This window comes from Rhinolophus ferrumequinum, chromosome 27 (genome assembly GCF_004115265.2).
Source record: "Rhinolophus ferrumequinum isolate MPI-CBG mRhiFer1 chromosome 27, mRhiFer1_v1.p, whole genome shotgun sequence".
NCBI classification, from domain to species: Eukaryota; Metazoa; Chordata; class Mammalia; order Chiroptera; family Rhinolophidae; genus Rhinolophus; species Rhinolophus ferrumequinum.
Window position 1 is genome coordinate 12,904,578 of NC_046310.1, and position 15,816 is coordinate 12,920,393.

Here is a 15,816-nt window from a genome sequence, read left to right on the forward strand (position 1 = left end):
CTGGGGGCTCTCGGCCTCTTATGTGTCTCTTCCAAGGAGGCTTTGAGGTAGCTGAACCTCTTACATCGTGGCACGTCCCAAGAGAGGCTGGGAAGCTGTCTTGCCTTTTATAACCCAGCCTAGGAAGTCACAGAGCTCCGCTCCTGTCACTGAGTCCAGTGGAGGCCCACCCAAGTCAGTTCACGGGGAGGGACACAGAGTCCAGCTCCTGATGAGGGACTGACAAGGTTCTAGAAGAACATATGAAACCAGAAATGTGGTGGCCGCCATTTTGGAAGGTGGCACGGTTCTCCTATTGGTTCCCACGGAATAACGACCTGCTCCAGTGGTGACTGGAGGCTGCTCAGACGCTGGCCACTCGCGGTTGTGAGTGCAGGTATGTTCTCTGGGACCTCCCAATATGTAGGCAGAGGGACACTCAGCTGGCTGGGCCCTCTGTGCCAGCTTCAGGACTTACCGACCAAGCATCCCTGAGACCCTGCCAGGCCCAGGAGTCCTGAATGCACAGGCCAGCCAGCCGCTGCTGCTTCCGTCCAGCCAGCTCAAAGGGAGCCTAGGAGAGAAGGAGCAGTGGGCCGGGACTTCAGGCAGAAGAAAACAAAATGAAAACACAGGACTTTCTCTGCACGAGACTCTTGCCTGTGCCCCCTCTCTCCACATCCGTCCAGTCCTTTCCGTTCTGGGTCTTTCTGACCTCGTCAAGCCTCCTCCTCCTGCCCCTGCCCCTCCAGGGCAGGCCTTAATTCTCACCTGGAGTCCTGCTCTGGGTGCCTACCTGTCTCCAGTCTAGTCTGGACATTACCGCCAGAGGCCCTGCTTCAGGGAGGTGACAGCCCAGCGGTGGAGACGAACAGTTAAATGGACAAATTAAATCTAAGTATTGATCATGCTGTAGGAGGGGTCAGCTGGGATGCAGTGTGAGGCCACCACTGGAGGGGGACAGTAAGGTTCCGAGGGGCCCCCCCAAAGGCCAGGACTGAGTCCCCAGGATGACGAAGGAGAGAGGTGGGGAGAGGTGTCCTGGGCAGAGGAAGCAGGGAGCAGAGCATGTACTTCCCCAGGAGGGAGTGGTTCGTTCTGGAAAGTGCAAGTATTTTATTGTGCCTGGAGGGTCTGGTGCAGAAGGGGAAAGTGTGAGAAGAAACCTTAGCTTAAATTCCCTCTCAGTCCCACGCTGGTGGAAGTCTAACCTGATCTCTCCAGCCTCAGCCCTTCTATGCATCAGCACCCCACCCAATCCTCCCCTGCTCCCGGCCCCTCCTGCGCCGGGTCACACCCCTACACATTTTGAGTCTCTGCACTTGACCTTCCCTTGCCCTGCATGTGCTCCCCACCCCACCTCTGCCCTGCTCCTCAGGACGAGTCTATGCCCCCCTCCTCTGCGCCTCCCCACCCACCCGCCCCACCTCTCCTACAGCCCGTCCGCCCCATTCGGACTTGAAGCCTAGTGCTCACTGCCATGTTCGGTGATGGCTCGTTCCCACGGCGGTCCCCATGCTGGCTTGTCGGGGCCATTCTTCTCTAGACCTAGACCAGGCCTGGCACAGAGGGATGAGTGAACAAGCAAGGAGCTGGAGATGAGATGGGAGAAGGAAGAGACACATGGACGCCAGAGTCAGCACAAGGACAGGTGCTCAGAGGCTCAGGGGGCGACGCGGGCCAGTCAGGCCACAGGAGTGGAGAGAAGCCACAGTGAGGGGTGCTGAGGCCAGAGTGGGCTTTCAGGAAGTGGGGGGCAGGCCTTGGGCTCCGCGTGCTGTTTCTCCAAGATGAGGAGCTTCCTCAGCCTGCATTTTTGAAGTATGTGCTTCTGAGGACGTATGTGCTTGTGCACACGTGTGAGTTTTACGTCACGGAGCACGTGCTCCACTGTGACACGGTCCTGCCTCACAGAGCTTGGCTGTCAACAGGCCACTGTGCTCGAGTGTGACAAAGCGATGGCGGGACAGGTGGGGCAGAAGCCCAGTACATCCTGGGTTCACTTCCCTGTCTGTGGAGGAAAGACGGTGATACTGGACAGGAAAGGAGAAGACATAGAACAAATATTATGCTCCCGTCTTGGAAGAACGCCCAGCAGCCGCAAATAGTCATGCCCGAGCCACATCCCGCTCACCCCCCACGATGGGCCCCAGGTGACCCACACGGCTGACCTTCAGGACACAGGCAGAGGCCCGGGGAGCACAGCTCTGGAAATTTACTGGCAGGGCTGTGTATGAATTTGTCTTTTCAGAAGAGGGCTCTGGAGCTTAAAGGAGCCATTCATGAGGTCTGCTTGGGAGAGCCATGTCCTCAGAGGGGGTCTGGCGGGCCCCTCAGTGCGTCCCTGTGGAGGGAAGGCCGTGTGCGTGTGGTGTGCTCATGCAGGAGCCAGGATGTGGGTGAGGCGAGCTGGAGACAGTGAAACCTTTTAGCACGGTAGGCTCAGGTTGCCAGAATCCAGAGGGTGAGGCAGCTGTGCTTAGTGACCCCCAAAACCAACTGGAACCTCCTTTTCCCAAGCAAATTAGAAGGAGAGGGGGAGGTCTGGACCTGGAGGGGAGTCCCTGGGGGCCCATGAGCAAAAGTGGCTTAAATGAGCTCAGCAGGCACCCATGGGTGGGCCAGAGAGAATGTCCCTAAATAGTCATTGAACAAATGAATAAATTAATGCGTGAATATTCTTCTGCCATCTGCACAAAAGCAGTAAAAATTCAGGGCAAAAACCCACAGCCAAGTCATGCTGGGAGAGAAGGCGATTGATCAAGCTGCAGAGCAGGAGGTGGTTTGGCTCTTAAAGGACCTTCTTGCCTGGTGTTATGTGAGGGGACAAAGCAGAGAAGCTCTCAGGCCCCCTCATCCAGCACTGAGGGGACTGAAGGGGGAATGTCCACAGTCCCCAGTGAGGTTCCCTCAGGCCTGGGGGGCTGGTGGGGGCCACCACTGCAGTGGTCACTCTTGAGTTTTGAGTAAATTCATTTGTACCTACAACCTCATCAGTACTCATCCTCTACCTGTATTTTCTCGTCATTTGGACACCCCCCCTCCCTTACTTCCCAAGTGTTTGCTGAGGCTCAGGATGACAGACAGGCCCCACATGCATTCAGCAGGTCCCAGTGCCCCCCTTTCTGTGGCTCCCCTCCCTCCTCATTTCCATCTTGATGGGACACACCCCACACACACACATCATCAGCTGTCACCCTTTCCTTTCCGGGACAAGACAGCCAAAGGTGGCCAATGTGACACAGAACTCATCCTCAGTCGAGACCACCTCTTCCCGCTCTCAGTTTTTTCCACTATAAAATGAGAACATAAAAACAGGCAGCACTTACAGACACTGTGCTAAGTGCTTTATGTATTTTCTCCCATTTAATTCTCAACTCTGATGCATTTTACTATTATTAGACCCATTTTGTATATGAGGAAACTGAGGCACAGCGAGAGTAGGCTGCCCCGGGTCAGAGCCAGGAATTGAACTCAGGGCTCTGGCTCCAGTGTGTCTTAACTTTTTGACTCATCCTGAGAGAAGTGCATATATTCACATACATGCAAACTTAACACAAAATGTTTGGGGTTCCAGATCTCTGAAACCCATTCATGAACAGTTCCCTCCGCCCACCCCCGCCCCAGTGTCCCCTTTTCATCTGATCTTAACCTTCTGAAGATATGTGAGTGCTGTCCCCCTTCCACAACTGAGAAAACGCGGGTCAGAGAAGTTAAGGAGTGTACCCAAGTGTACATAGTTGTAAGTGGAGGGATCAGGATTCCAATCCGGGTCTTCTAACCACAGGCTCTTCCCCACCCACCTCTGCCTGGGCCTCCTAGGTCTACCCAGGAGGTTGTTTCCCTCTCCTCCCTTCCGGTGTGGGGACGTCCCACAGGCTCAGCACGGCTGCCGGGTGCTCAGCAGCTGGGGAGCGGCCAACAGAGTCCACTGCACCCTGCAGCCTGCCTCGGTGAGCAAGCACACCAGTCCTGGGCTTACTCAGGACCCCCGTCCACCAGGCTGGCACTCCTGGTGGGAAGGGACCTTGCCTGTGATTGGCTCACCTCCTCCCAGCTCAGTGCCCACAGAGAGGCTCCTGGGATGGCGCACAAGGCTGGGCACAGGGCCACGGGGAGGAGGTTGTACAGGAAGGGCCATTCCCAGGGGCTGGGCTGGAGGAATAAACCCGGCCAAAGGGGACGGACAGAGCAGCCAAGAGCCCAGAATCTGGGAGGAACCCTGAGAGAATGGGGAAGGCGCTGGTGCCCAGCGGCTAAAGGGTGTATGGGAAGGTGACAGAATCAAGCGGGAAGCAGGATGTGGAACCAGTGAGGGCAGTTTTTTGAGGGACTGGGTCATGAACGGGCCATGAACGCAGCATCCAGTGAGACACCTTTTACAGGATCCAGAATGCAAAGCATGTTAGTGTCCACCTAAGTAAAGATAAAGGGGCAAGTCTGGCCTGAGGCCCTGGACCACCGCCCCTGGGGGATTTCCTTTCCATCTCGCTGGCTTTCCACCTGCCCTTCACTCAGACTCCCAGAACCCTACCTGTAATTACTGAAAAGCTGAGAGGTCTCCACACTTGACCTGATTAGCTTTGCATTTCCCAAAATTACTTCACCATAGAACTCATTTCTCAAGGAATATCTGCAAACTTCTTAAGGAGCTAGTTCCTACAGAACACACTTTGATGGGGACACAGGGTTAAGTGAATTGACGGTTCTTATGGAATCTAGACCAAATATTATGGGAAACCTGTGCCAAAAAATCATTTTCATTTAGAATAGTTGATACGAAGCTATGTTTTTAACTAGAAGAAGTGGCATAACCATTATCGAGGGCAATAAACTGAGGTTTATGGTAACGAAACCACAATCTAAGCACACAGAAGGACGCACGTTGCGCTATTTAACAAATCATCCAAATACAACTTCAGATAGTGAAGATATGAGCTACAAAAGGGGCCGTCACCGTGTTCTTGTTTTCTTTTTTCCTCTTTTACATTCCCCCTTTTTGCTTTTTGTGCATCTCACACTGCTGTTCCGTGCCCTGCTTTGGTTTACTTAACACAGCTTGGAGATCATTGCCTATCAAGAAAGCATCTTTGTTCCTTTTTGTGGCTGCACAGAATTTGTGTCCAGGGGGGATCATGATTCATTTCACCCGTCCGCTGTGGATGGATATTTAGTTTGTTTCCAGTCTTCTGCTACAACTAGTGCTGTAGTAAGAAACCTTACACATCCATCGTTTGCTCCTGTGAGTATGTCTGTAGGGCAGGTTGCCGGATAGGGACTCACTGGGGCTCACTGATGACATCATCAAATTGCCTTTGCCAGGCCTGCACCCATCTCTGCTCACTGACAGGCAGGAGAGGGTTTATCCCCCCACAGCCTCTCCAGGTGATCACTCGCTTTGATCTTTATAATCTGAAAGGTGAAAATGATATCCTAGTGTAGTACTGCTTTATATTTCTTTTCTGGTAAGTGAGGGTGAGCACCTTTTAATACATCTGAGACATTAATTTCTCCTTTTTCCATTCACTCTGCCTTCACTTATGTCTTTGCCCCTATTTCTACTGAGCTCTCATTTTCTTCTGTTCATATACTAGAAAGGTTTATATATAACTTTTGGCCCGGGACCTAAAAAACAGATATACTTCCTTGTTATTTTCTTAGTTTGACTTGGCTTATTATAATTTTTTTCACCATGTCAATTTTTTTTTTTTACTTTAATGTATTAAATTTATCATTTTTAAATTGTATGTCTTCCAGGTTACAATTCAATAGCCTAACTCCACTGTGAGATTAGAATAGAATTCTCCCATTGTCTCTTCTAGAATGTTTATGGATTTATAGAAATAACTACATTTATAATGTTATCATAATGTAAATATGTGAAAATATAAATTAAAATATATGCTATAAATACATAAATAATAAATGTATAAATAATACAAATGGCTATTATTTATCATTTATATGTGACTATAAATAAAATATTAAACTATATATTTAAGATATATATTGTTAAATATTTATATATAAATATTCTTCCATTTAGAATTTGTCCCTGTGACAAGATGAGCTATAACCTGATTTTTTTCTAGATGGCTACTCAGCTGTTCCACTCACAAATTCTACTCACAAATTTCATTCGTGAATAATTTATTTTTATTAAATTCCTATGTTTGGAACTGTTTCTGGACTCTCTATTCTGTGCCATTTATCTCCGTATACTCATACTCTAGCTCTGTATTATTTTAATCACCATAGCTTTACATGTGTTTTCAATATCTGATAGAGCTAAACTCCCTTCCCTTTTAGATTTTTTTCTGGCAATGCTTCACGTTTAGTTTTCCCTTATTTATAAACTTTAGAATCAGCTAAGTTCCAAAAAAATCCTCTTGTTATTTTTATTGGGATTACATATATTTAAAGACTAACTTAAGAGGAAGTGGCATTTTTATGATGATGACTCTTTGTAGCCAAGAATATGGGCCACTTTCTAAAAGGAGTAAATGATTGCCTAGCCTCTCCAGGCAGGATGGTGCCCTTGGAGTCAGTTTATAAGAGTGAACAGCGGATGAAGGACAGGTCCCACTAGCCAGAGAAGCCCTGAACACTGCTGGGGAGAAAAAGCTGTATCAGAAGCCTCCTGTAATCAGATGAGGAACTATAACCAGACCCCTCCCAGAAGGGGGCCCTGATCTGTGAGTCGAGGCAGTTGTCCGGATTCTAGAACTGGCAGTGGGTCACACACAGATGCACCTTGAAGGAGCAGTGCCCTGCAGTCAAGCGACACAGCTCCAGCTGAGCTCGCAAAGTAGCCAGGGAAGACGTATCCTAACCTGGCTTTCCTCCCTTCCTCTGATGTCCAGGGCTCCCCACCGGCCAAACCCCACCAGCAGCCAGAGGCCCTGGGAGCCCGTGAGCTCATCCACTGAGGTCAGTTCTGGGCCAGAGAGCAGGGTGTAGACTAGACAAGGAGAGGCAACCGGAAGGTACTGGGTACTCACCTCCAGCTCACTGCGATCCAGGCACGCAGGTCCCCAGGATATGGCTCTGAGATAGATGGAGTAAACAAGGATTACAAGGTTATCAACAGGTAATCATTTCTAAAAGGACTTTATTCCTGGGCAGGAGGAATGAAAACTTGTAACAACTGGAAAACCCACCGGGAGAGGAAGGCGGGAGTGTCAGGGTATGCTGTTCAGTGACAGTCCCTTGAGTGGTCTGGTGGCCATCCCACCCTCACCTCTGCCAAAATTTCTTCTTGTGTGACTGGAGAACAGAACCAGCCCCCCAAACCTCCCAAAAAAAGCACGAGAAAAAAAATGTTTCTTAAAGTCAGGGTCTCTTACATAATTTAAAACCTACACACACCTGGAGCTTTCTTTTTCGAGCCCCACCCACGTGGCAACATTCCAGGACAGGCCCTGGTCCCTGGAAAGCACGTTCGGGGGGCTTTCCTGGAGCTCAAACCAGGTAGGAGCACAAGCGGTTTGCAGCACCGGCGTGACACTCATCACCTGGCCCGTCCGGTACTAGCCGGCCCACTTTCATCCAGACCGGACATGACTGACCCAAACAGGCTGTGCTGGGAGGAGACTAGTGACCTCTCCAGCTAGGTCACCTGTACAGGAGCAAGTCACTGCAGGATTGTCCAGAGGAAAGGCTTTTCATCAGTCATTTTAGGGAGGGTAGACTGCGACCTCAATAGGGAGAACCTAGGATCTGAACCCTCAGAAGGGAGGGTGGGACTGGATGAGGCTCCAAGTGAGAACGGGGTTCCATGTCGGGAGGGGACCCTTATGCGGCTGTGGCCATCCAGGCAGAGCGAGCAGGAAGTGAGTGAGAAAACACCCGTCCCAGACGCCAGAACTTAGTCGAGTCACCGCTCAAGGACAAAAGTCCCCAAGACAATGTCCTGTGAATTAAGTGAATTAGAAATTAACTAACACCTGTTTGCGAAGGAGACTGTTTAGGGGAGATGTTAAAAGCATGTGCTTTGTTCAGACAGACCTGCTGGCCACCCATTAACTGAGACCGTTGGGTGAGCCACCAAACCTCCATAAACCTCAGATTCCTCAACTGTGACAGAGAGTGATACTAGCTAGTACTTACCTACCTCAAATTGTTTTGTGACAATGAAATGAGATAACTCGATGATAGAAGGAAAGCACTCGGCACAGGGCCGGGCGCATAGTAAGTCTCCACGAATGTAAACTATTTCAATCATTGTTCAGATCTTGTTACTGAGAAAGCTTTTATGAGCAGATAATAAATAAATCAAGAAATAGGCTCTGGGGGTGGCCGGTTAGCTCAGTTGGTTAGAACGTGGTGCTGGTAGCACCAAGGTTGCTGGTTTGATCCCCTCATGGACCACTGTGAGCTACGCCCTCAAGAAAGAAAAGGGAAAGGGGAAGGAAAGGAAGAAAGAAAGAAACGGACTGTGTCAGGGAATTTCTCGACTTAGTTAAAAAATGTTTTGCTGCTTGGGGTGACAAAGTTGAGGAATCAGAAGTCTAACATAGAATTTCAAATGCTTCCACCTTGTGAGAAATCAAGATGTTTTTCTAGTGGCCTCTATGTCTCCCTGAACTCCAGAACGTGGAGTGCTGATGGAAAAACTTTTTGAATCTTTGACTCCAAAACGCACCTACCTCTTGTTTCCTCTTGCCTTTGCTGTGATCTTAGAGCTATGGTCGTGGCTGTGAAATTACAGGCCGTCCTTCTGTTGCCTTGGTGCATTACATCACATTGACATATTTTGATATTTCGTGAGCCAATGGATATTAGGGTTTTAAAATACAATACAGGATTTCAGGAAGCTGCCAGTTTGTTTCCCCTGAGCTTTAAATTGGAATTGCAGTTGGGTTAGTCCTATGGGGACTTTCCCACATTAAAGGAATCGGATACTTTTAACCAGAAGAAATCTCTAGCAAAGTATGGTTTTTAAACAAAACCCAGCATTTGGATTCAGGGGATTTGCATGCGAGACCTGACAATCATCTGTAGTATACAGACTTCCTGAGCTTCTATTTCTTCATCCCAAAAAGGTGGTAATGGTAAGAATAATCACCTCATAAGATTCCTGTGAAGATCAAATAAAATCTGTAAACTGCAAAGTACTATCCAAAATGTTAGCTACTTGTTAGGTTTTTTTTTCAATTCCTGCTGGTGGAAAAGGCAGACTACATGCCAAGAGTCCTGATTCTGGTCCCTGCTCTTCTGCTTCCAGGACGTGTGATGTCAACCAAGTAACTTAATCTCTTAATGCTATAGTTACGCCATCTAGGAAACGTTCTAGGATTATGAATCCTTTCAGAGGAAACAAGTTAGACTGGAATAGGAAGGGATAAAAAGAGCAACCTCTCCAAAGGGGAGGAGGAAACGAGGCGCTGTTCCTACCTGGGTGATCAGGAGAAACACTTCTGAGACACGAAGGAAGAAAACTGGAAGCACGGCCACTGATTTCTGGGATGTGGCAGGAGCATCCACGTCTGGTGGTGACTGGTAATCTGAGATAGGTGTGCCGTCAGATAGGTGTGCAGAACTAACCTAGCCTCGCAAAACAAAACAAAACCAGCACCACTACCCGAAGCCAAGCCTTCACACATGCAGTCATTGTCCCATGAATAGCAGCACGGTCAGCTGTGACCTCCAAGACTACAAAAGCAAGTGACCCGTCCTGCACACACGCGCAATGGAAAAGCTTCGACTCGGTATCATGGGAAAAAGAACAGGGAGGGCGTGACGATGGCCTCCTGGATGTCAGACACAGCCAGGCAGCCCTTCTGAGCATGCTCAGGGACTTGATGGGGGGGCCCATAGGAACTGTGGGGGTCACTGGCTTCAGGAATCCCTTCTGCCACTGGAATCCCTTCCCTTGGACCCACTTTATCCACAAGTCTTCCCGCCTCTATGTGTTGACAGACCCAAAGCCAAGCATTTTGCAAGATTCGAAGACCTCAAATTAGCTCAAGAAGAAATAAGAGTCAGAGGCATCTCTGGGTCCCCACAGGAGGGCTGAGGCCACGAGAAGACCTGAGGTGAGAGGAAGAGAAGTGGATTGAAGAGGAGGATCTCAGGGCCTCAGGAATCACTGTCACGTGGTGAATTCGCCCTCCAGGATGGATGGTGTGACAAGGTTGAAGTGGGAGAGAGGGTGGATGCTTAGCAAAGGGCAGAGGTCATCTGTTTTATTGAGCACCTGGTCCATACCAAGTGGCGCATGGAATCCGGGGGGGAAGCCCCTGTAGGGAGATTTCCATCCCCACCAATCAGGGGCTCCTTGGTTTCTTCTCAGTGGCCAGACCTGAAAACTCTCACTGCCAAATTTCTCTGCAAACTGTTTAGTCTCAACATGTCAAAAAATGTAGTTTGGTGTATATAGAATCTGAGTTGACCCAAAAGGTTGTCTCAGAGATCTGACAGCTAGAAATACCGTGCTTTTTAAATTTTTACTTGTAGCTGTTTAACTGTTGGTAGTGCACATAATCTCTTAAGCCTTGGTATCGCAGCTTTAACCTAGTACCGTCCTCCTAGAGCTATTGTGAGGAATAAATGAGATAATGGAAACTGCATCTCTTAGGACAGTGGCTGGCAGATAGGAAGGCCTCAAAAAATAACGACTATTGCCCAAGTGCCCATAGCAGCCAAGTAGCAGGAACTTGTAGCCCTGCATGATGGGTAAGGAAATGGGGGAGTGATCAATTAATTCGTGGAACAGAAAAGTCCAAGGCAGGGCTGGCTTCAGGTATGGCTTGATCCAGGAACTCAGCCCCTCTCTCCAGCTCTTGGCCCCTCTTCCTCTGAGTTGGCTCCATTCTCAGACAGGATGCTGCTCCCACAGAAGCAAGATGGCTTCAGCTGCTGCAGACCACACGTCATGACAGAGTCAATACAGTAGAAGAGGTCACCTGTCCACTTTTCCCAAAGCCATAATAACAGTTTCATTTCACCTCATTGGTTCTGGCTGGGTCACAGCACCTTCCCTGAGCCAACCACTGTCTCCAAGAGAATGCTATGCATTGATTGCCGCAGGCTGACCCCTGGAGTTATAGCAGGCCTGGACCCAGGCTGTGAGGACCCAGTCCAGCGATCGCTGAGTTCTGGGTCTTTCAAATTCCCAGAACAAATTCCCCCATCGCCATCCAACTTCTGTCACGACATTTCCCCCTTGTATTCCCCTCAAAGCATCACCCCAGCCCTCCTACCTGCCCTCACAGGAGGACCATCTGAGACATGGCTCTGTCTGTGCACAGCTTGTCTTAGGCTTCAAGCTCCCAGAGGCGAGGACCAAATGTGTAACACTCTCCTGACACAGAGACCCTTCTGATGAGAGCTCTTGGCACTGTGTTCACAGGTGACTGCTGGCTACTGGCCGCCATCGCCTCCCTCACCTTGAATGAAGAAATCCTGGCTCGCGTCGTCCCCGAAAACCAGAGCTTCCAGGAAAACTATGCGGGGATCTTCCACTTCCAGGTAACTTAATTGTTGGCTCAAGCTTTCCTTCATCAGGTCCTGGGGGCTAGGTCCCCTGGCTTGGCAGAGTTTGCACACTCCTGCGACCCATGCTGTTCTACAAAGGACACTGAGAGACAGCAGGAAGCTCCCTGGCCTGCCCCTGTGAGGATGGACATGGGGGGGCCTCATAGGACACGCAAGGAGGGGCGTAGAACTTGGTGCTTAGTCCCCAAGTTTAAAAAAAAAAGTATTTTTAGAGGTCTGAGAAAACTGTTAAAGAACTCTCACTCTCCTTTAGTGCTGGTAAATGAGAAATCGTATTTTGAAAAGCATAGGTGCAGGTCAGAATGCTGGAGAGGCTGGTGAGGATTCGGAGGGAAGGACACGCACCTCTGTCCTTGGTTACTCAGTGAGGACTTGCCTGCAGGCTGGGGGTCAGGAGAAGCATCTCCTCCCAGGAAGAGCTCAAAAGCTACACCAAGCCCTCCCTTCCTGCTCACTGACCCTGGGGGCCCCCTCTTCCACCACAAATGGTTTTGTAGGAAAAGAAAAGGCAGGAGGGAGCCAGATGCCGCTGAGGTTCCTCCTCCAGCTCACCCCACGCTACCCCCTCCCCTCCCTTTGTCCCCCAGTTCTGGCAGTACGGAGAGTGGGTGGAGGTGGTCGTGGACGACAGGCTGCCCACCAAGGACGGGGAGCTGCTGTTTGTGCATTCGGCAGAGGGGAGTGAGTTCTGGAGCGCCCTGCTGGAGAAGGCGTATGCCAAGTAAGTAACCATGACTACCCACCCCCCAACAGTCTGCCGCCAACTGGCCTGGATGCTCAAAACAAACAGAAACGATGCAAAGGACAACTGAGTAGCAGACCTGTTCTGTAGAAGCACTACTTTGGCCAAAATTGGGCTCTAAATTCAAGGAGATAACAAAGGCAGGGTAGCTGGTCCCATCATGCACTGATAAATGACCGCATTTGCCATTTTTAACCAAATGAACAGGCACAAAGTCTGGTACTGAGTGTGCTGGCCTTGAGAAGGACCTCTATTCTGCTGCCTTCAGGTCATGTTACATTCTGGTCAGCTAAATACAGCAACGAGTTTTTGCCAACGGGCAAAACCATCAATGGCACGGGTATGAAAATTATGGAAATCTGCCCAGAATATTTGGTGTCTCTGGTTAGGAATGGTTTCCCATACTCCTCCCAGCTGTGTCCCTCCTACACAGCCCAGAGTCCAGTTGTCCAGCACCCAACACTGCGCATTCTCAACGGGAAGGCCCACGTCTGCCCCCCTCCTGAATGGCCTCGTACTGGCCATGCTGCCTGGGTCCCGTCCATTCAAGTGACTGGCTCTAAGGCCTGAGGGGATTTCTCTTCTTTACAGCCCCTGCCAGGGCGGGGGGCCAGCTATGAGAATCTGGGGCCTGGGAGTGGCTTCTAAGTCACACGCTCAAATAGTAGAGTTAGAGAAGACACAGGGCACCCACATTGGCAGTCAGGAGCAACACCCCCCACAGTGCCTACTTCTCAGGGATACTGCTCTAATTATTGAATTGTTATCTTTTCTGAAGCTCTAAATGCCAAACAGCTAACTGGTAGACCTCCCTTTTCCTATAAAGATGTAGAAAGAATCCATAAGGGAGGTTGGGCCAGATAATGCCCTAGGGCCTTCCAACTCTCAGGTTCTATGAGATTTTCAAAACCTTCACAAAGTGCCATGGAAACGGTATCTGTGGAATAGTAACTTGCCCTCCTGGGCACCCTGAGTTGGAGACAAAGGCAGGAGAATGCGAGCAGAGCTTCCCTGGGGCATCTGACAAAGGAGGCATTAGAAGGGGACACTGAGAGGCTGTATCAGCACTAGGTGGCAGCAGCACCCCTTCCTCTCCTGTAGGATCAATGGGTGTTATGAAGCGCTCTCAGGGGGCGCCACCACCGAGGGCTTCGAGGACTTCACCGGAGGCATCGCTGAGTGGTATGAGTTGAGGAAAGCCCCTTCAAACCTGTTCAAGATCATCCAGAAGGCTCTGGAGAAAGGCTCTCTCCTTGGCTGCTCCATTGATGTAAGTCCCGCCTCCCTCCCTGACCTCACCTCTGGTCACTCTAGCTGCAGCTAGCCTCCAACAGTGCCCAAGGAAACCCACTGCCCTGACTTATACCATTAGTCCATCCCTGTCCACCACAATGAGCATCACCTGGAACCCAGAGGTTGCTAGGCAACAGCCAGGCTGTCTAGAGTACAACTAACGGAGTGATGGTGCCTCCCACCCTCAGCCTCCTGTGAATCACGACCCTGGACCACAGGTTCCCTGACAGCCCCCTGCCCTCTGCTAGTCCCCAGGGAAGGACTGCTGGGGACACCTTTCCCCCATCTGCAGGACCTGTGCCTGAAAGACACGAAAGGAACCATGTCCTCATACTAGCCTTGCTGGCAAACCTCACCAAGGGACGGGAGGTGGGCACAATGTCTCCTCAAGGAGCCTCCAGGCAAAGGCCGTGCCCACTCCTGAGCCCTGTCCTGTCCAGGACCTGGTCACCTCAGACAGAGAAAAGAATCCCTGTCTCTTGGGGACCAAATCTCCATCCAACTCCAGGGAGGGATTCGCAAACTTTTTCCCGCAGACTACATTGAGGCAACAGAGCCTTTCTACTCACAGTCCATCCACCCGTTTACCAAGACAAAAATAACAGCCTTTACCAGACTAGATAGGAGAAAGAAGTGACTTGGAGGAAATTCTAAAGAACAGCAGCAAATTCTGAACTCCAGCTGGAAACAGAATTGTCATAGTGTAAACGATGCAGCGTGGGCTGGGCCAGACCATGGGGCATGGGGGGATTCAGCGCATCTGGGCATCCGGATGCTGTCTGGTGTCTGTCCTGAGCCCAGGCGCTCCCCCGCCCTCTCCATGGTGTGACCCATCCTGCCCTCCTCAACCTGCACATATTTGTGAACGCACCACACACATGTTCATGCAAGTGTTCGAGCTCCCAGAGGGTTGCATTTAGCCTTTGCTCTGGTTGTAAATGGCGGTTCAGCATCTGAAAGCGGTCACAACAGGTCCTCCAGGGGCGGGCAAGCACCTGCTCTGCCCAAGGCCACGCCCCCTCGGGCCACGCCCCCTCGGGCCACGCCCGCGCTCCCACGCCTGGCCCTGGCCTGCAGTTGTGCGCCCTGGGCCCAGCCTGTAGGACCGGTGTGAGCGAGAAAGGGACGGGTGACACGCAGGATGCCACCCCTCGGGCTGATTCTTCCTGCATTTTCAGATCACCAGCGTTGCGGACTCAGAGGCCATCACGCTTCAGAAGCTGGTGAAGGGGCACGCGTACTCGGTCACCGGAGCTGAGGAGGTAACGCCCCGCAGGGATTTTCAGAGGTCTCCCTAACACGATGGCCAAAAGCACGTTTTGGCCTGTACTGCGCAGGGTGGGGCCCCTATTTTCCCACAGTTGTTTCTAAACAGACCTCGCGTCCCTGCAGTTCAAACAGGACTCACTGGGCTGTCTCTTCCTGTCCCTTCCGGAGCCTCAGGACTCCTGCTGCGCGCTGCCCTCTGGTGGCTGCTGGGTCCAGCTCTGGGTTTTAGAATTACTCTTCTGGACGAGCTAAAAATGGAGAAAGGATACTTTACATCTGTAGTATTTTATACTCTTTGAAGTCCTTTGACATTTGATCTCATAAAAGCATTAGTGCCCAAATTAGTGTTTAAATCTGCCTCTGCCTGTTGCCAGCTGAGCCTGGGCAGGTTATATACTTTCCGCCCCTTAGTTTTCTCAGCTTTAAGCTATAATATTATTAAGAAATAATAATATCCATTGTAAGGTTGTGGTGATTCAATCACGTTAATATACGTAAAGTGCTCAGACTATGCCTGATACATTGTATCTAAGTATGTAGCTATACTTGCTGCTGTTATTATTATTACTATAAATATTAATAAGTAGCTCAAGTTCATTGTTAATTACGAAACCCAAATTAGACCCCAGGTCTCCTAATATGCCCAGTCTTTTCCTTTTTTCAAAAAACCTTGAATTTCTGTTTTATTCTCCCCCTACACATACATCTTTTTATTTTGAAAAAAAATTCAAATCTATAGAAAAGTTGAAAGAATAGTATAGTAAACATACAAACACTATTTGCCTAAAATCAATTGTTAACATTTTGCCACATCTATTTTATGTCTCTTTGTGTGGGTACTTTTAATCTGACCATTTGAAAGTAACTTGCAGATGTCACTACACTTCTATTCTCTTACATAATCCCCGTGCTCTCATCAGGCCCATGAAAATAAACATTAACTCAATAACACCACCTAATATATAGTCCATATGTACATTTTCCCAATTACCCCAAAATATTCTTTATAGCACACCCCCTCCCCAATCCAGGAT

At 49.9% G+C, this 15,816-nt stretch overlaps 1 protein-coding gene across 1 annotated transcript in view; it reads left to right on the forward strand.

Moving 5' to 3' along the window:
• Positions 1-15,816, forward strand: part of CAPN2 (calpain 2) — a 47,334-nt gene that overhangs the window by 12,768 nt on the left and 18,750 nt on the right. The window contains exons 3-6 of the mRNA XM_033099693.1: positions 11,333-11,451; positions 12,066-12,199; positions 13,322-13,490; positions 14,692-14,775. Coding sequence (XP_032955584.1) covers positions 11,333-11,451; positions 12,066-12,199; positions 13,322-13,490; positions 14,692-14,775 — 506 coding nt within the window. The remainder of the gene's footprint in view (positions 1-11,332; positions 11,452-12,065; positions 12,200-13,321; positions 13,491-14,691; positions 14,776-15,816) is intronic.